The sequence below is a fragment of the Oncorhynchus gorbuscha genome, linkage group LG08 (genome assembly GCF_021184085.1).
Source record: "Oncorhynchus gorbuscha isolate QuinsamMale2020 ecotype Even-year linkage group LG08, OgorEven_v1.0, whole genome shotgun sequence".
NCBI classification, from domain to species: Eukaryota; Metazoa; Chordata; class Actinopteri; order Salmoniformes; family Salmonidae; genus Oncorhynchus; species Oncorhynchus gorbuscha.
In genome coordinates, this window is record NC_060180.1 from 22,617,587 (window position 1) to 22,638,350 (window position 20,764).

General features: G+C 44.1%; 1 protein-coding gene across 3 annotated transcripts in view; it reads right to left on the minus strand.

Moving 5' to 3' along the window:
- The window catches only part of LOC124041359 (protein quaking), a 108,916-nt gene that overhangs the window by 30,157 nt on the left and 57,995 nt on the right, over positions 1–20,764 (minus strand). For all 3 annotated transcript variants that reach the window (XM_046358865.1, XM_046358864.1, XM_046358863.1), the window contains exon 4: positions 10,435–10,578. In XM_046358865.1, coding sequence (XP_046214821.1) covers positions 10,435–10,578 — 144 coding nt within the window. The remainder of the gene's footprint in view (positions 1–10,434; positions 10,579–20,764) is intronic.

Here is a 20,764-nt window from a genome sequence, read left to right on the forward strand (position 1 = left end):
ATTTGGTATTAGAGCTTTTAGGCACCCGTGAAAGGCTTCTATGCATAGGGTAATTTTGAATTGTTTTGCAATTAACAGTCTTTTTTCTGCTATTGATCAAGCCCTTGAAAAATAGTCTGCTAAATGACTAAAATGTCATATGGATAGATCTCTAACAAAATACATAGAAGTCAAATAATTCACTCTTAATACATTTGTGAAACATTTTTGAGTGCTGTTGTATGATCCAATCCATTTCAGTCTCGCAGAGTTCAACAAACACATCCGTCTTCATTTCTCACACATACAAAAATACCCTGTTGACATTTTACAAAGGTCTGTAATAGGTATCATTGAAGTCAAGTGCTCCATTACACAGTAACCGCCCTGCATGTGTGAAATTAGACGTTTTCTTGACAGAAGGTAAATTCTCAGAACTGGCCTTTATTTCAGAGGTGACATTATGTTTCACACAAGCCCCAGGATGGCAGTCAGGCAGCTGGTGAAATGCTATATCTACGCAAAACAGCATAGCAGCACTAGATTCATTTCTCTGTCTGTCTCTTTTTTACAGGCCTAATCACTCACTACCAGAGGGGAGGAGGTGAAGGAGGAAGAGGGGTGCAAGAGCCGTCACTACAGTCCCAGGTTCGAATCCAGGCTGCGTCACATCCGGCCGTGATTGGGAGTCCCATAGGGCGGTGCAAAATTGGCCCAGCCTCGTCCGGATTTGGTCTGGGTAGGCCGTCGTTGTAAATAAGAATTTGTTAAATAGTTATCCTTAAATAAATGTACAAAATATTTCTAAACAACGTAGGCGATAGGGTGAGGATGGAGATTGTTTCCCAGAGCTTGGGGGGTCCTTGCTCGCCCATCGCTGTCTGAATACAGGGGCAGTCAGGGAGGAATTCAAGCCTTTCTTTTTACAGTCACATGGCTTGGGCTCTTTTGAAGGCCCGGGACGAGAGAGCCATTCAACAGGTTGCCACGGAGACACATTTTCTAAACCCCCTTCACCCCATTCCCCCATTTTTTTCTGCCAGATACCCAATGTAAAGGAGGGGAGGAGAGAGGAAGAGAGAGGGAGCCGTTGGGTGCGAGGACAGAGGGGGTCATGTACTGGATTGATTCAGTGAGAAATACTTAACTCTCCAAAATGATTTAACAGAGAGGGAAAGAGAGGGGGAGAGAATGTGTTATAGTCTGTGTGTTTGAGAGAGAATGAGACAGAGAGTGAGAGACAGGGGAGACAGAGAGAGGGAGAGAGAGAGACAGAGAGAGGGAGACAGAGAGAGAAAGGGAGCCAGAGAGAAATGGGGAGAGATGACCTCTGAAGCCCAGAGCGGAGAAGGGAAGGAAAGGGGAGAGGAAAGCCCCACAGAGAGCATTATCCAGCCCCGAAGGAGCAGAAAGCCCAGTTCAAGATTTCCACACGCCAGTTGTAAACAAAGGCTCTTTTGATGGTCTTTCTCCCTCAAAGACCTAGATTACTACTCAATCATGTGACCAGAGAAGAGGTCCCTGCTGTTCACACATATAAGCACCAGAGCCACACACGGAGACACACAGTTACCAACGCACATACACGCACACACTCCCTCTCTCTCTCACAGACACTCTCACAACTTCACATAGCTGCAGATCAGTCACATGCATAAGCTGACATGAATCAGAATCATACACCTCTTCATGCATCCATGCACGCACGCACACACGCGCACACACACACACACACACACACACACACACACACACACACACACACGCACACACACAACATCCAGCCACCCCACCTAAACGCACACACCGGCCGAGTCTCACGCACATCTGAACTCTATTCAGCTGGGTTGACCCTCCCTCATGGGTCCTGGGCTGGGGCCCTGCATTCTCAGAAACAGTGAGCAGCAGAAAAACATGTCATGCAAGAGAGGGTCTATTGTGCTGCACAGGGAACAGATGGGAACTCCCACAAACCAGTGGGCTTTTGTTCAGCCATTCTGCACTGCTCTCTCTTCACTCATAATACAAGTCTGTACAAATGTCGAGTACAAATGCCTCTGCTTCCCTCTGCTTCCCTCGCCTCTCTTACCTAACACATGGCTGATTCTCCCTGGCTTGTTCACCCAATTGATCTTAATCAAGTTCCCAACCCCCTAAGGATGTGCGGGAATTGCAGAGGCATATCCAGCCCCTTTAAAGTATCTGCTAGTGAGAGTGTATTTGATCCTGTCTACAATGTGTCAGCTGTCTGTGACTAACCCCCATTGAACGGAACATGCTGGAAAATCCCTCCACTGGAAACTTGCCGATGTAGACTAAGTAAAATTCACAAGTGGCCAGGAATTTGTAGCAATGCACCTAGCCTCCTAAAATCTCAGGAGAACTCAAGGGCATCTCAAGACAAGAGAACATGTGTGCGCGCAATATTATAGCACCAGTTCAAGCTTGTAGTATCAGTGTGTAAAATGTCGAGACGACAGTGAGAGTTTACAGACAGATTGTGTGGAGCAAATGAGTCTGAGAATGAGCATGGCAGTGAGAGAGCGAGAAACAGAGAGCAAGTGAGACGGAAAGAAACAAAAGCTGACAAACCCAAGAAACGGAGTGAACCGCTGAGTGTTTCCCTCGAGACAGCAAGTGTTTAATAAAAACTGTCAATTGTAGATGTGTCCTCCTCCGCTAAGGGCTAAGGAGGAGACTTGACTGACAGGCTGGGCTGGGTTGCAGGAGGTTTGAGTCCTAGACGCAGTGTGTTCCGTTTACTCAGGTTCGCCTCGCTCAAACACTACACTGGCACAGCTGGCCAAGCCTACGTGGTGGGATGAGGGACACACACACCCACACACACACAAATCCTCCACCATTTGAATTCCACTTGATCTTTGAGCCCGGACAATTAGAGCCTGCATCTGTCTGTCAGAGTGGTGGGGGCCAGGAGCCATTGCGAGGCCCTGCTGATAGACAGGACTTTAATTAAAGCTGGTCCCCTCAGCGCCGGCCGTTTAGGCTCGGAGTCTGTTTGCTACTGCTGCTACTACTGTCTACTGGGGAGGCACAGAGTAAAGACAGGCAGCAGAGAGAGCCTCCACTGCTATCAATGACAGCATTACGCAGTCCTTCCAGGATTTTGCCATTCTGCAATCTCATTTTTTTTTTGTGCAAAATCAACAATTCCTTGCATATTATGCGAGGGCTTGCAAAATTTGACGAATCAGTATTATTATTATTATTATTATTATTACTATTACGGCATAAAAAACAGTCAAATCTCTGCAATATTACTGTATAAAACTTTCGACCACCTCGTTCAAAAAGAGGGCTCGCAATTTAAACCGATCACCGCACTTTTACTGCATAAAATGGTTCAATCAAGCTACACGTCAAAAAACTTCTCCCCCGTCACAGATTTGATGGTAAAAATGGGATCAACATTGTTGCTAATTACCATGCAAAAGGTCAGAATTGCTGCAGCAAATCAGCACATTTTTCCCACAACTATCACAATCAAAAAACATGCAGGGACTGATTACAACAGGTGGCTGTTGGCATGGGTGCTTTTGATGTCTACTTTTTTCTTATTTCTTTATATATTTCTTACATTTATTATACACACACACACACACACACACACACACACACACACACACACACACACACACACACACACACACACACACACACACACACACACACACACACACACACACACACACACACACACACACACACACACACACACACACACACACACCCTAGTGCTGAAGTTACACGTCTTCCTATTTACTGTGCTAGGAATTGACACGACAGACTTTTTGATACGCTGGTGTAGGGAAGGGGGTTTAAGGGTTAAAGGCATGAATGTGACTGGGATGATTCAACATGGTTAAGGTCAGTGTAAAGGTTCATTCAACCAGTGGACAGACAGAGGGGTAGATGTATCTAGGTAGGGATCTGCAACAGTTATTTCAAGACCTACAGTACATTGCAATACATTGGACGGATGCATCATTTGATCAGAGCAATTGTGCATGAAAACAGCTACATGATTGGCACATTGTAAACATAGTTACTTACATTATTTCATTAGCACAGTTCTGACAAACACACTGATGCACATCACTGAGCAGCACATTTCTGCTTTCTCACACTGAGCACACTTGTTTGCTTGGGCTAAATTACTATGCTTGGCCCAAACGTTTTGTCCAAGCACATGCATTGAAACTGTGCCAGTATTCCCCTTGAGATCAAAGCTGACTTAGAAAGGACAGTGATCTAAAAGAGTCCAGGAATAATAAATCAAAACTCGTAGGGATTCAGCAGAATAGATATGCAGTAAGGCATGTTGGTTTATTTGTGGCGCCACCTGTGATGGATGGTGAATAGTGATCACTCTAATCAACATCTGTGCCTGGGAAAGAGCGCTCCAAATTGAACATTATCAGTATGTTGAAATCTTTAATCCCACTGTTTCTGGCACCTAATTATCATCACGCTAAACTCATTTGCCCCTCTAGCACAGTCAGACTGTAGGGAAGGATGAACATGTACATATCATTCACACTCATCACTGGATGGATGTTTGCTTTTACACAATAATATTGGTGCAATTGAAACGTTTCTACTATAAACCATCGCTAAAGGTTATTGGGAAGATGTGACATGCTGTAATGCAAGGTCTACTATTGGATTGAATGTTGATTATGAAGACAGACACTACCTACAACCCTTGAATAGAAAGGGATTTTTCCCTTTTAGTTGCTAAGGTACAGTCAATAGAAAATGGATACTTAGAAGAGATTTCCCTTCCCACATCCATGTGTCAGTAATTAACAATCCACGCAAGGAAGCCAAAGCAAAGAATTCCATTCCATGTTTTGAATTCTTGTCTTCAGAGAAGCATATGAATTGCAGCGTATTTTATACCATTGGCATTTGGGATTGAAAAATAACCTGAATAGCTGTTTCAGCCAAGCGGATGTGAACAAGTATTGTTGACTTCCTGGATGTCCCGTTATCCTCTACCGTACAGTAAACACACACACACACACACACACACACACACACACACACACACACACACACACACACACACACACACACACACACACACACACACACACACACACACACACACACACACACACACACACACACACACACACACACACACACACACACACACACACACACACACACACACACACGTGCTGAAGTTACACGTCTTCCTATTTACTGTACTAGGAATTGACACGACAGACTTTTTGATACGCTGGTGTAGGGAAGGGGGTTTAAGGGTTAAAGGCATGAATGTGACTGGGATGATTCAACATGGTTAAGGTCAGTGTAAAGGTTCATTCAACCAGTGGACAGACAGAGGGGTCTCACAGGCTAACATCAGCTGACTGACTTACCACCACGTTCTTCGGCTGGAGGACAGTCTTAAGAGTACCTAGAAAATCATATGTACTACCGTAAACACTTTATGAGTACAGTACATTTAGATCGGCGTTTCTTTCATTACAGATCATTTGACTTTACATTAAGACTTGACAGGAATTTCTTATTTGCAACAATCTGTTACAGATGAGCAACACCGGGGACATGTCCCCTCCACATTCTGAAATTGCATTTTTTGTCCCGCCCCAGTTTTATCATTGGAATGTGATATAAAATGAGGCAACAGTGTGCTTTAGGACCATGCGGATGCCCCTGAACGTCGGGTAGGCTGTTTGGAGTGTTTTATCAGACTGGATATTTTTTTACAGAAGAAAAAAAAGAAAACAAATCTTAATGTCCCCCCCCACTTCTAAAACCAAAGTTGCGCCCCTGCAGATGAGTAAGTCAGGGAGTTACGCACACTCCTGCTAGAGTGCACGCACACATTTACACACGCAAATGATTATGTCCCCCTCATTTTGTATGGCTCAGTGGCAAACTGACGATTGCAGAGGGAGTAGTACAGCCAGACAGTCGGCATAGTCACACAGGGGACTGGTCTTACTCATGCTACAATGCCAGTGATGATAATTGCTTTTGGCACGGTTGCTGGTCACTGAACGCTGCAAGCACACAGGCACTGCTACCGCTGATGATAATGATTATGATAATGTTCTCAGCGTAGAGATTTCCAGTTTTTATGGTTCTTAGTAGGTGATGTGATTGCTATGTAGGTGATGTGATTGCTATGTAGGTGATGTGATTGCTATGAAGGTGATGTGATTGCTATGTAGGTGATGTGATTGCTATGAAGGTGATGTGATTGCTACGTAGGTGATGTGATTGCTACGTAGGTGATGTGATTGCTACGTAGGTGATGTGACTGCTACGTAGGTGATGTGATTGCTACGTAGGTGATGTGATTGCTATAAAGGTGATGTGATTGCTATAAAGGTGATGTGATTGCTATGTAGGTGATGTGACTGCTATGTAGGTGATGTGACTGCTATGTAGGTGATGTGACTGCTATGTAGGTGATGTGACTGCTATGTAGGTGATGTGATTGCTATGTAGGTGATGTGATTGCTATGTAGGTGATGTGATTGCTATGTAGGTGATGTGATTGCTATGTAGGTGATGTGATTGCTATGTAGGTGATGTGATTGCTATGTAGGTGATGTGATTGCTATGTAGGTGATGTGATTGCTATGTAGGTGATGTGATTGCTATGTAGGTGATGTGATTGCTATGAAGGTGATGTGATTGCTATGTAGGTGATGTGATTACTATGAAGGTGATGTGATTGCTATGTAGGTGTTGTGATTGCTATGAAGGTGATGTGATTGCTATGTAGCTGATGTGATTGCAAGCTATTTGCAGCTGGATGTCGTTCATGAGTGTATGCATCATGTATGCATCTGAACCTTGAAGGTACTAAATGTGAACCACAACTGACAGCTCACCCGATTCATACAACTGTACCACCAACCGGCGTGCTAATGTCATTCTATCCTATACGTGCATTGCTATGCACCACGGCAGGCATCTATCCTATATGCCTAGAGATAGAAAACTCCCAGCAACCTGTGTCACTCCACTGCCCAACCGACGACGGAGCAGAACTGGCAGATTGAACGTCAACCGACGCGTTCAATCTGTATGTAAATTTCTGCGGGGATTAAGGAGCTCTTTAGGAGAGTTGGAGAGGAAAAGCTGCCGGCTGTTATCTTTACACAAACAGTGGGAAAAACACATCCCCTTCTTTATTTTCTTTGTTTGCGACAAGCCCCTGGAGGCAAACGCTGGTCCCGTTAATGGATTGTATACACAGGGTTGTTGGGTTCACTCCTTCACTCACACACGCTGCCTCCCGGCCAGGCCCTATCCATAGGATCACACTGGCCACTCTGAGAGGGGGGTTAGGGGGAGAGGATGGGAGTGTGGGAGAGAGGAGATGCTCGAGGGGAGAGGAGGTGTGGAAAGGGGGGGCTAGATGAGAGCAGAGAGGAGAGGGTAGAGGAGAAAGGGGAGAGAGAGGGAAGGAGAGAGAGATTCTGTCATGTGGGTGGGTTTTGGAGCAGTGGGGACAACAGAGACTGTTGTTTTTCAGTGGTTTTACCTTTAGGATGCTGGTATCTCTACTCTGATAGCCGGAACATTAACGTCTGTTGTTGGTGGAAGCCTGAGGCCCAAGGGAGAGTGGCATCCCTTTATTAGCTAATAAAGCTGGCGAAGCCCTAGTACCAAGGCAAAGCAGCAGATATGCCTCATCACTTCACAGTCTTTTAAAACATTTGCCATCAAACAAATGTCAATATGTTGCCTATCCTCGTCAGAGCAACGCCTGGAACAGCGCTTGAAGGCTTCCTGTTCTTGAGAAACAAACATCCTGAAATCTGTGGTTTGAAAACTTTCACTGACAAGCAACAACACACTTAAAACTACAAATCAAAACTCTCCTAGCAGTTGCAGTCCTATATCTACCATTAACAGGGTGTGTATACGTGTGACTGCTATGGCCCTCTGGTGGGATGCTGATCACGTCATTTCCTAATCTGTTCCTCGTTAGCCAGTGAGTGAGTCATTCCCACCCAAAACAGCCCTGCTTCCAACTAACATCTACAGCTCAAACCTACGTACAGTAAATACAGAATCACACTACCACCTACCTTGACTCCCATCCAGGTTCCTCAGATGCCTGACCTTACTCGTCTTGTGTTCGTCATTCATTTATGAGCGGTAATTTGATCAATGAGGACCAGCTACACTGGTCATGCTTTCTGTGTTAGCAGCCTGTCAGAGTCTGTGTATGACAGAATAACCTAGAGAGCACCTATTACCCCATAGGACCTTGCCAGCCAATCACGTGATCTGACGGATGCCCTCCAATGTCACGCTGTCCCAAATAGACTCCTGACAGACACAGAAGAGGAGCCAACTTTTTACTTCCCAGAAACATCGTCAACAGATGGGATGGGAGACATGGGCCGGCTAAACTCGGCGACATCATGCTAACTGTAGGCTAACACATGGAAATCCAGCATGGCCATTCATCTATGCTGGGGTGTAATGTATCAATGAAGGGCACATGTAATATGATACAAAGATTCCTCCAAGAGTGAACGACTTATTCACCCACGATCCTCTTTCAACACTATTCCATGGTCATTCATTCCCTCACACACCCGTCCTGTAGGTCATTTCAGTCTGTGCGTACACACGCATAACTAGAGTCCATCGGTGGTGAATCTCATGTGCTATTTCAACCCTTAGTCCTTTGGGTTTATTTGACCAAAAGGCCGTTTTTATCCTTTAAGTCGACAATGCTTTAAGAACTGAAAATAGTTCCTCCAGCAGACTGAGACGATGACACCATCCTGCAGGTTCCTTCCGAAACTTCCCCTTTCTCACTATGATGGAAACTCTCACTTCCTGTTCATCAAGTGACACCAAGGAAATGAAAGGGAGAACATGTGGAGGATCAGCAAAAACATCTCTCTCTCTCTCTCTCTCTCACCCACATGCAAGCCCCCGTGCACACACACACACACACACACACACACACACACACACATGCAAGCCCCCGTGCACACACACACACACACACACACACACACACACACACACACACACACACAAGCCCCCATGCACACACACACACACACACAAGCCCCCATGCACACACACACACACACACACACAAGCCCCCGTGCAAGCCCCCGTGCACACACACACACACACACACACACACGCAAGCCCCGTGCACACACACACACACACAAGCCCCGTGCACACACACACACAAACACATGCAAGCCCCGTGCACACACACACACACATGCAAGCCCCCGTGCACACACACACAAACACATGCAAGCCCCCGTGCACACACACACACAAAACACATGCAAGCCCCCAAACACATGTGCCCCCGTGCACACACACACACACACATGCAAGCCCCCGTGCACACACACACACACAACACATGCAAGCCCCCGTGCACACACACACACACACAAACACATGCAAGCCCCCGTGCACACACACAAACACACAAGCCCCGTGCACACAAAGCCCCCGTGCACACACACACAAACACATGCAAGCCCCCATGCACACACACACACACACACACATGCAAGCCCCCGTGCACACACACAAACACATGCAAGCCCCGTGCACACACACACACAAACACATGCAAGCCCCATGCAAGCCCCCGTGCACACACACACAAACACATGCAAGCCCCCGTGCACACACACACAAACACATGCAAGCCCCCGTGCACACACACACACACACATGCAAGCCCCCGTGCACACACACACACACAAACACATGCAAGCCCCCGTGCGCACACACACACACACACACATGCAAGCCCCCGTGCACACACACACACAAAACACATGCAAGCCCCCGTGCACACACACACACACACACATGCAAGCCCCCGTGCACACACACACACAAACACATGCAAGCCCCCGTGCACACACACATACACATGGACGTCTTTGGTATTGATTTCTCTATCAAAGAAACCGCTGTATGTTTTTTTGGAGGATATAAATATAGTCGTATAGTTTTAGCGACTGACATAAAAGCGGACTACTTGAATGTGCAATCAGCGGTAATTCGTTTTAAAGGGCAATTGCGTTTGTGCTGATTCTATAACGCTCAGCTCATTTGAATGAAATTCTAATATTAAGCTGTTGGCTAATACATCATTTCACTGCAAGAGTGATGACCATTTTTGCATGCGCACACACGCACATTATGGCACATCATCTTGCACGTGACTCTTTTCGCACAGAAATACAATCTAGAGTGAACTACAACCAATCCATTTTCACCACTTGATATTTGCTTCCTCAATATAATAATACACATGACATCAATTTCAGCTCTTTAAATAAACACATCTGATTGGTGACATTTCTGAGAGCTTTCTTCTGAGCCATGCATCACAGGCCCTCGGCGACAGGAAGTGACACGGGGCCACTGACTCACCGCAGGCACCAGTAGTTTGTTGACCTCCTCCACGGCCCTCTTCAGCTTGATCTCAGCGCGGTTCTGAGCGTCCTCCACCGTGATCAGGACATGCAGGTCCTCATTGAGGTGCTCCCAGTTGGGCTTTCCTCGGTTCTGCTCCTCCTGAAAGAAGGGGGGGGGGGGGAGAAAAAGAGTTAAAAACAAGTCCAAAGGCTGTATTTCATGGGCCGGTTACCCAGACACAGATTAAGTCTAGTCAAGGATTAAAAACATTCTTAATGGAGTAGAGCTTTTTAGTTCAGGAGTGTCTGGGAAATATACTGAATAAAAATATAAACGCGACATGTAAAGTGTTGGTCCCATGTTTCATGTGTTGAAATAAAAGATTCCAGAATTTTTGTGCAAAATTTGTTAACATCCCTGTTAGTGAGCATTTCTCCTTTTCCACTTGACAGATTTGGCAAATCAAGAAGCTGGTTAAACAGCATGATCATTACTCAGGTGCACCTTGTGCTGGGGACAATAAAAGGCCACTCTAAAATGTGCAGTTTTGCACCTCCTTTTTTTTTTTTAAAGGTATCTGAGATCCACAAATGCATATCTGTATTCCCAGTCATGTGAAATCCATAGATTAGGGACTTATTCATTTATTTAAATTGACTGATTTCCTTATATGAACTGTAACTCAGTAAAAAAATATATAATTGTTGCATGTTGCGTTTATATTTCTGTTCAGTGTGGCATGCCCTGAGTGTACAAAACATTAGGAGCACCTTCCTAATATTAAGTTGCACCCCCTTTTCCCCCCAGAACAGCCTCAATTCATCAGGGCATGGACTCTACAAGGTGTCGAAAGCGTTCTACAGGGATGTTGGCCCATGTTGACACCAGTGCTTCCCACAGTTGTGTCAAGTTGGCTGGATAGGGCCTCCTGAGTGCTTGAGGCATCACTACAGAACCGGGTTCAATCCCAGGCTGTGTCACAGCCCACCGCGACCGGGAGACCATGAGGCAATGCACAATTGGCCCAGCGTCGTCCGGGTTAGGGAGGGTTTGGCCTGCCAGGATGTCCTTATCCCATCGCACTCTCATCCACGCTGACAAGGTCGCCAGTTGGACAGTGTTTCTTCTGACACATTAGTGCGACTGGCTTCCGGGTTAAGCAGGCAGTGCGGCTTGGCAGGGTAGTGTTTCGGAGGACGCATGGCTCTCGACCTTCGCCTCTCCAGAGTCCGTATGGAAGTTGCAGCAATAGGACAAAACTGTAACTACCAATTGGATAACAGGAAATAGGGGAGAAAAAAAGAGTAAAAATGATAATAATACAAAAATGTTTTCTGGATGTCCTTTGAATGGTTGATCATTCTTGATACACACGGGAAAACTGTTGAGCGTAAACCCAGCAGCTTTGCAGTTCTTGAAAAACTCAAACCGGTGCACCTGGTACCTACTACTACACAACATTCAAAGGCACATCAATATTTTGTCTTGCCCATTCACCTTCTGAATGGCACACACACAAAATCAAGTCTCAATTGTCTCAAGGCATAAAAATCCTTCTTTGACCTGTCTCCTCCCCTTCAGCTACACTGATTGAAGTGGTTTTAACAGGTGACATCAATAAGGGATCACAGCTTTCACCTGGATTCACCTGGTCAGTCTGTCATGGAAAGAGCAGGTGTTCCTATTGTTTTGTACACTCAGTATATGTGTTTTGATGACGATCAATGGTCAAATATAGCTCCCGAGTGGCGCAGCGGTCTAAGGCACTGCATCTCACTGCTAGGGGCATCACTACAGACCCTGGTTCGATCCCGGGCTGTATCACAACCGGCTGTAATCGGGAGTCCCATAGGGCAGCGCACAATTGGCCCTGTGTCGTCCGGGTTAGGGGAGGGTTTGGCCGGTGTAGGCCGTCATTATAAAATAAGAATTTGTTCTTAACTGACTTGCCTGGTTAAATAAAGGTTAAATAATATATCTAGATTTTTAAAAATATGATCAACAATAAATGGTTAATGTATGTGTAATTTGCCCCCTTCAAATGATAACATAATACAAAATTGGGTAACACTTCACTTAACACACAGCATCATAACCTTCTGTAGCTCAGTTGGTAGAGCATGGCGCTTGTAACGCCAGGGTAGTGGGTTCGATCCCCGGGACCACCCATACGTAGAATGTATGCACACATGACTGTAAGTCGCTTTGGATAAAAGCGTCTGCTAAATGGAATATATATATATATATATATATAACCCTTTATGACACGGACATAATATGTCATAACACTGTCATGACATATTTACACCTGTTGTGACATATATTGTGTTATTTTATGGCTGCTATGACACCTACATAAGAGTGTCAAAACCCATAAAACAAGGCAAAATATTCCATTACAACAGTCTACTTGTCAACAGTATGTTTATGTTATTTAAAACATTTCTGACATTGACCATATTCAATTATCATTGTAATTGTGCACACAATGATGTGAGACATGAACCTGCCCCAATGCTCTGTATCGGATGACTGGGATGAATGCAGGAGCGTATTTAGCAGCAGGACAAGACACCATCTTTGTGACTGATGACCGACATAAGGCCATGTAGGTACGTAGGTCTATCTGGCTTATATGATCAGGATGGTCATGATGCTTCTCGACAGTGTCATAAAGTGGATGTTCAACAAGTTCTTTAAAATATTATTGAAAAAAACCATGACTGTAAAGAATTCATTACAACAACAAAGACTTTAAATAATAATAATAATAAATGTGAGGTTTGACACTCTTATGTAAGTGTCATAACCAGCCATAAAATAACACAATATATGTGGCAACAAGTCTAAATGTATGGGTCAGTGTTATGGGACAGGGGCTGGGGTTAAAAAAAAAAATAAATGACATAAATATCGGACAAAACACACAACCATGACAAGAGAGACAACACTACACTACATAAAGAGAGACAACACTACACTACATAAAGAGAGACAACACTACACTACATAAAGAGAGACAACACTACACTACATAAAGAGAGACAACACTACACTACATAAAGAGAGACAACACTACACTACATAAAGAGAGACAACACTACACTACATAAAGAGAGACAACACTACACTACATAAAGAGAGACAACACTACACTACATAAAGAGAGACAAAAGAGAGACAACACTACACTACATAAAGAGAGACAACACTACACTACATAAAGAGAGACAACACTACACTACATAAAGAGAGACAACACTACACTACATAAAGAGAGACAACACTACACTACATAAAGAGAGACAACACTACACTACATAAAGAGAGACAACACTACACTACATAAAGAGAGACAACACTACACTACATAAAGAGAGACAACACTACACTACATAAAGAGAGACAACACTACACTACAACACTAAAAAGAGAGACAACACTACACTACATAAAGAGAGACAACACTACACTACATAAAGAGAGACAACACTACACTACATAAAGAGAGACAACACTACACTACATAAAGAGAGACAACACTACACTACATAAAGAGAGACAACACTACACTACATAAAGAGAGACAACACTACACTACATAAAGAGAGACAACACTACACTACATAAAGAGAGACAACACTACACTACATAAAGAGAGACCTAAGACAGCAACACAGGAAGGCAGCAACACCACATGACAACAACATGACAACAACACAACATGGTAGCAGCACAAGACATGGTGCAAACATTATCAGGCACAGTCAACAGCACAAAGGGCAAGAAGGTAGAGACAACAACACACAACACAAAGCAGCCACAACTGTCAGTAAGAATGTCCGTGACAAGTTCAGTGAGTTGTTATGACATATTATGACACGGCTATGACCGTGTTATGACACTGCGTGTCAAGTAAAGTGTTACTCCAAAAACATGTTCTCTATAGGTATGGTCAACATGCCACTGCCAGAAGAGAAGAGCTCTCAAAGGGAGCCATGTCAAGCTCTATGGACTTGTTGAAATCCCCACATTCCTCAGACCTCACTGAGAGCGCAACGGCTTCCCTCTTTCACTTATTCAATATGCCGTAGCTAATCTGTTCAAAATGAGGCAAGAAAAAAATAGCCCGCGTTACTTCAGTGCCTCCACGTGAGAGTCGAAACGCTGCTGTCTAGGTCAAACAATGGTGTGAACTGTAGACAGACAGGAGGTTAAGCAAAGTCCCCTGGTGCCTTTGACGCTGCTTCTCTCCACTCTCTAACAGACCTACAGCACCGCTGACTCTCAGGGCTCGACACGATACAACCTGAATTGTTGTTAATAACGCAGCAGCTCTTTTCCTCTGGTCAACGAAAGCCGCATCGTTGTTTTATTACCACCAGTACTAACTAGCTAGACTCCCATCACATAAACATGCTTCCAGCTTTTAGAATGACAAGTGTGTGAGTGGGTTCCATTCAATTCCGGCCTCAATATTAGCATGGAACGTGTTGAGAGTGACGGGAATAAGACAGCATAATACAACGCCGACATGTCGTTCTCTGCTTCCTCACCAACCCAGAACTACAGAACAAACAACAATCCCCCATTACAGAACAACGGAGAGAGAGAGAGAGAGAGAGAGAAACACACACGCCAAACAAACAAAAACACAGCATATCCGAACAGACTCCACTTTGATCTGCCTAAACCCATGACACCGCAGCGGAAGACAGGACGCACACTACATGACATCAAAGGTGGCGTTCCTCTACAAAGAGGCTTGTATACCTATCCCAGAGAGAGAGAGAGAGAGAGAGAGAGAAGATCAGGGTTGTTTCTGTTGAACTGGAATGAAGCTTTTAGGCTGAAACAGACAGTGTGTCTGGTGTGTGAGACTCACCGTGCACAGTGTGTGAGCTGGCGGGAACAAAGAAAATAGATGTGGTTTGTTAATCAGATTGTCTAGATTGTTAATTGATTTTAAGATCTGATCTAGTTAGTAAAGAAGTGATTGATGTTCAGGAAAGTGAAATTTGGACTTTGGATTATTTGGACTAGGATATTTTGTCACATGAGGCTGGTGAGAGGAGGACAGCTCATAATAATGTCTGGAATGGAGTGTATGGAATGGCATCAAACACCTGGAAATCATGTGTTTGCTGAGTTGGATTAACATTCCACCTATTCTGTACCAGCCATTACTATGAGCCCGTCCTCCCCAATTAAGGGGCCACCAACCTCCTGTGTTTGGAGTACGGAATTGCGGTGAAAGTACATGAACAAGTCACTTGTGTTTCGATAAAATTTTTCTATAAAATAACGAGTGTGAACCTGACACCCCCTAGTTTCTTTTCAAGTGTCCCAGCTTCAACAGTGCTATTGTGCATGCTACAAATCTCCATATTATTTGAATAAATGCCGGAATGCCTTGCTTTACATGACATGTGAATCAAAGATGACCCCATTTAAATAAGGGAGTTTTGTTCAGGCAGGGGTGGGGCTGCGCGGCAATAAAAGCCATTCTCCTTTCATCTGCCACCTTTTAAACAGGGGAATAAAGAGATATGGAGGAGAGAAAAATGAAAGACACATCCTCTAATTGACTTTGTCACAAGAAAAAGAAGCCTGGTAAAATATTCACTCATCTCCTCCTCCTCCCTTCTCATATTTGGTGTTTTCCTCCTCATGGCTCCCCAAATGAAAAATCTAAATCTGATTAAGACAACAAAGGTATACATAAACAAATAGTTTTTCTCACTCTAGTTGCAAATGGGAAATTGATGGCTTGCGGTCTGTGATTGTTCTCCCACTGTCCCCGTATTTTCAGCAGAGCAGTGATTTAGGATTCCAATGTCTTTTACTGAAAAGCACTTATTTTAAATTGTCTGTTTATTTGAGTTTGTCTGATCATTTGATGACGGGTATAAGGTGTTGTCAGAGAGACCATGGGGAGGTGAGCCTTTTTTTCACTGCTGTCCGGCCGCTACTGCCATTTGTAGTCATTTCCAATGCACTCCAAAGATAACGACGGCTCGTATGATCACAGTTCCAAACACCAGCACGAACACCCAACTAAACATCAATGACAGATAATATATGAGATTATCTAGGAATCCATCTCAACCACGAGCAAATACACAGTACAAACAACGATATTAATATGACTTCTCTCTACTTTCTTCCTGACTTGATTTATCTTGCGTTACCTTTTTCATGACAAACAAAACAATTGGATCCCCTGCATCTCGCTGTCGAAGACCAGCCAGCCCACCCACTAACACACCATCAATAACACCCAGGAAAAGCCAGAGCAACACCCCCAGAAGAGGTTCAGAGGGGTGGATGGATGTGTGTGTGTGGATGTGGATGTAGATGTGTGTGTGGATGTGTGTGTGTGGATGTGGATGTGTGTGTGTGGATGTGGATGTGTGTGTGATGTGGATGTGTGTGTGTGGATGTGGATGTGTGTGTGTGTGGATGTGTGTGTGTGGATGTGGATGTGTGTGTGTGGATGTGTGTGTGTGTGTGTGTGTGTGGATGTGGATGTGTGTGGAAGTGTGCTGGGGTTGGCTCTGACACAGGCTACATCTGGAGTCATCTGAAGATTCAGCTAAACACACACACACACACAAATGCAAGTACACACACCCACTACCACTGCCCACTGCCCTTCAGTACGGAACAACATGACATGTCGAGAGTCAAGGTTATGTTCCCTCAGCCCTTTTAAATGACTGCTTGTCCAGCTGTGTGACCCTTCCATGTTTATCTCTCTCTGACCCCTCTCTCTATCTCTTTCTCACTCTCTCCCCCTTCCTGTCTCTCGCTCTCATTCGCCACTGCCACAGACCTGGGCCATAATCAACCACCATAAATCCATGGGTCAGCTCTTTTGTAATCCTCACTCAGGCAATAACGCCTCTCTGAAGAAGAGTCAGTCGCCCCCACAAAGGAACAGTGCGGGAGAACACAGGAGCCGGGCCAATATGACAGCACACAGCAAGACTAATTGGGTAGAGCAGAGACAGAGGGAACTGAGGAGGGTGGTGGGAGTGGGACTATGGAAACTTAAAGAGAGTGCTACAGGGTCCTTAGGATGGTCGGTTGGAAGGTATATCAAACCTCCTAGTTCTAGAAAGGTGTATGTGTGCGTATTTGTATGCTAATGCCTGTGTGTGCGTGCACCTGTGTGAGTCTGCATTATGACCTTATATGTTTGTGCATTTGGGCACTGGCATGTGAACAGCAAAACGTCATTCCATTCCTTATCTCTTCTTGGCACCGTTCCTAATAACTTCTTTCCCTCTGTGAGCCACTGTGGAGTAATGAGATGTAAAGGAGGTCTCGGGCCGTACCACCTGTAGTATCAGAGCGGGGATGGGGGAGTTTACTCTACAGAAAGGTTTATCAAGGTGAACACCTCCACTCGGATCAAAGTTGGGAGATATTGTAGTGACTGACAGCTTCTGTAATAGTCAGTGAAAGTGAGGGCAGAGAAGAGAGAAGAGAGATCAACAGTGAGTGGGTTCATCATGTCAGTGTCAATGGATTAAAGGCAGGGGATTTAAAGTCCAAAAGCAGGGGAATGTACCCAGCTAGAGCTTTTGGTTCCATGGGAGTTGTGGGAACGTATGTTTTTGGTTTCACATTGGTTGTGGAAACGAAGCCATACGTTTTCCGACCGGTAAAACAGAACGTTTTTTAAACGTTCTGAGATAAGTGAACATTTCACCTGTTCTAGGAACATTTCTTTTTAGGTTGCAGAGAGTTTCTGAGAATGTTTAACTCTGGATCCTGGAAGGTTTCCTACAAGGTTTAATTATAACGCTCTGGAATGATGGGTTATTTGAAACTTTCAGTTCACTGTTTGTTTCAATAAGACTTTTAATAACACTGCTATCTTATTTTGGGTTACTTTTTTTTTACTCCAAGCACACATGGAAATTCATCTCTCTCTCTCTCTCTCTCTCTCTCTCTCTCTCTCTCTCTCTCTCTCTCTCTCTCTCTCTCTCTCTCTCTCTCTCTCTCTCTCTCTCTCTCTCTCTCTCTCTCTCTCTCTCTCTCTCTCTCTCTCTCTCTCTCTCTCTCTCTCTCTCTCTCTCTCTCTCTCTCTCTCTCTCTCTCTCTCTCTCTCTCTCTCTCTCTCTCTCTCTCTCTCTCTCTCTCTCTCTCTCTCTCTCCTTGGCTTTTTTTCCCTCTTTTTTTTTTCCTCTTTTTTTAGGGAACGTTTTCTTAACGTTCTGAGAATGGATGGAGAATGAACGTTCTGAGAAAAAAATGAAATCATTTTAAGGAAACGTTATGCTGAAGTACGGAAATTCTCACAGAAGAACATTGTTTTTTAAAGTTCTCTCAACTATTTGAGAACATTCCTAATGCCAAACCAGTTGGAGAACGTTCAAAGAACATATAAATGAAATGTAACCATGTTTGAAATACCAAGAAGTTTTTATTTGTCAAGTTCCTTAAATGTGCTGAGAATGTTCCAAAGCCAAGCAACTATCCTGCACCATTCCCAGAAAGGTGTGGGAAGGTTTTGTGCAAAATAGCCATAGGATAACCACACTCTCACTAAGCTCTAAGAAACATATGGTTTTCAGAACGTTATGTGCTAACTGGGTACCCTCAGGATACATGGTTCAGTCAGGCTGGTTCAAGCCTTTAAAGGCTGAACATATTTCTGCACATGATACACTATACACTGGCCATGGTATGAAGAAGAGTTTGAGACCACCTGCTCTCTTTTCTCGTTCTCCCTGACAAACACACACACACACACACACACACACATGCACACACACACAGTTGGAGGTTATAGAGCTAGAAGACTGAGAATGTGCTGTTCCCTGACATCCAGAAGACTTTTTGATTGTGTAAAAGCCCTGTCACATCAAGGCTCCTTGTTAAAATATTTAGGGGGAACCAGATATTAGGGTTAGGCTATTTCTTTTGTTACAGCACTCTCCTTTGCAACATCCCAGCACAGAATCAGAATTCTGTCCACAATAAGGATTATACACCCCCATGCATATACCACCCACCCTTCCCCTTCCCCAACACACTCACATACTGTATGATACCCACACATGCACGCACACACACTCAGAACGTACACAAACACACACACACACACATACAGAATGTACACCAACGCAAACACACATTAGCAGTTGGCTCATTCAAATTTTGTTGACAGATAAAGGTTAGTGCACATTTTAGGAAGTGTACACAGCAGGGTACTTCTCTAAGGAAAGGCAAACCACACAAAGCATTTCTTTTCATCCTCACTAAGCTCAAACAAACTCGGCTTGTGTCCCCTGTGAGCCACTGTACTGCTGCATGGCAGAATATCTGCTAAGAGGAGACGGTAATTAAAGAGACTTTAAAGAGAAACTGAACGTACCGATTCCATGTTTCTCTGTTGCTCACTAAGAAAAAAAGATGTCGGTCTTGGGGGTGTGGTTCAAGGTGGCATTTACTGCAGTTTGTCCCCCATGAGACACCATAGGAACAAAGCCAGTGTTACTTCCTCAAAATTGTCTGAATGAATCTAAGCTAACTCAAGAAAACTGTAATAAATGTTGATGTTTTTGCTGAGGGGGTTTAATTGAAAAAAGGCTCGATGTGTTGTCTTATGTAAACAGAGTTACAGTGAAATGATCTTGATTGGTGATCTCAACTGGTGTTGGTTAAAGCCGGTGTCTGATGATTTAAAAATGTTTTGTAATTCTATGAATCTTACCCAGTTGATTAACTCACCCACTCGCCCAAATCTTAAATGCACAGAGAAATCTACCCTGATTGATTTGATATTGACAAATGTTCCACTTAAATTGGTGTTTTTTGTAATGATGTAAGTGACCATTGTGCTGTTGTTTTTGTTAGAAATACTAAGGTTCCTAAGACAAACCCACATTTTATTCGTAAGATACATGAAGTGTTTTAATGAGCAGGCTTTCTTTCATGATTTGTTTTATTTTGACTGGAGCAAGATTGAACTTATCCCTCATGTGGAAACTGCCTGGAAATTCTTTCATAATGGTTTTTCAAAAGAGAAAACAAACATGCCCCATTCCGCAGGTTCAGGGTTAAAGGGCGGAATAATCCATGGTTTTCTTCGGAGCTGTCTTGTATTATTCACGACCATAATCTAGCCTGAGCTAAAGCAAGGAAATTATGTTCGGATGCTGATTTTAGGCAGTTACGAAACAAGTGTTCTTTTCTTCTCAGGAAGGCCAAGTCTGAATATGTTATGTCTGTTACCACTGATAACCTGAATGACCCTAGAATGTTTTGGAAGGCTATTAATTAAGTGTATGTCTGGTAACAGTAATGTTAAAGAATTACCGTCATGTGTTTT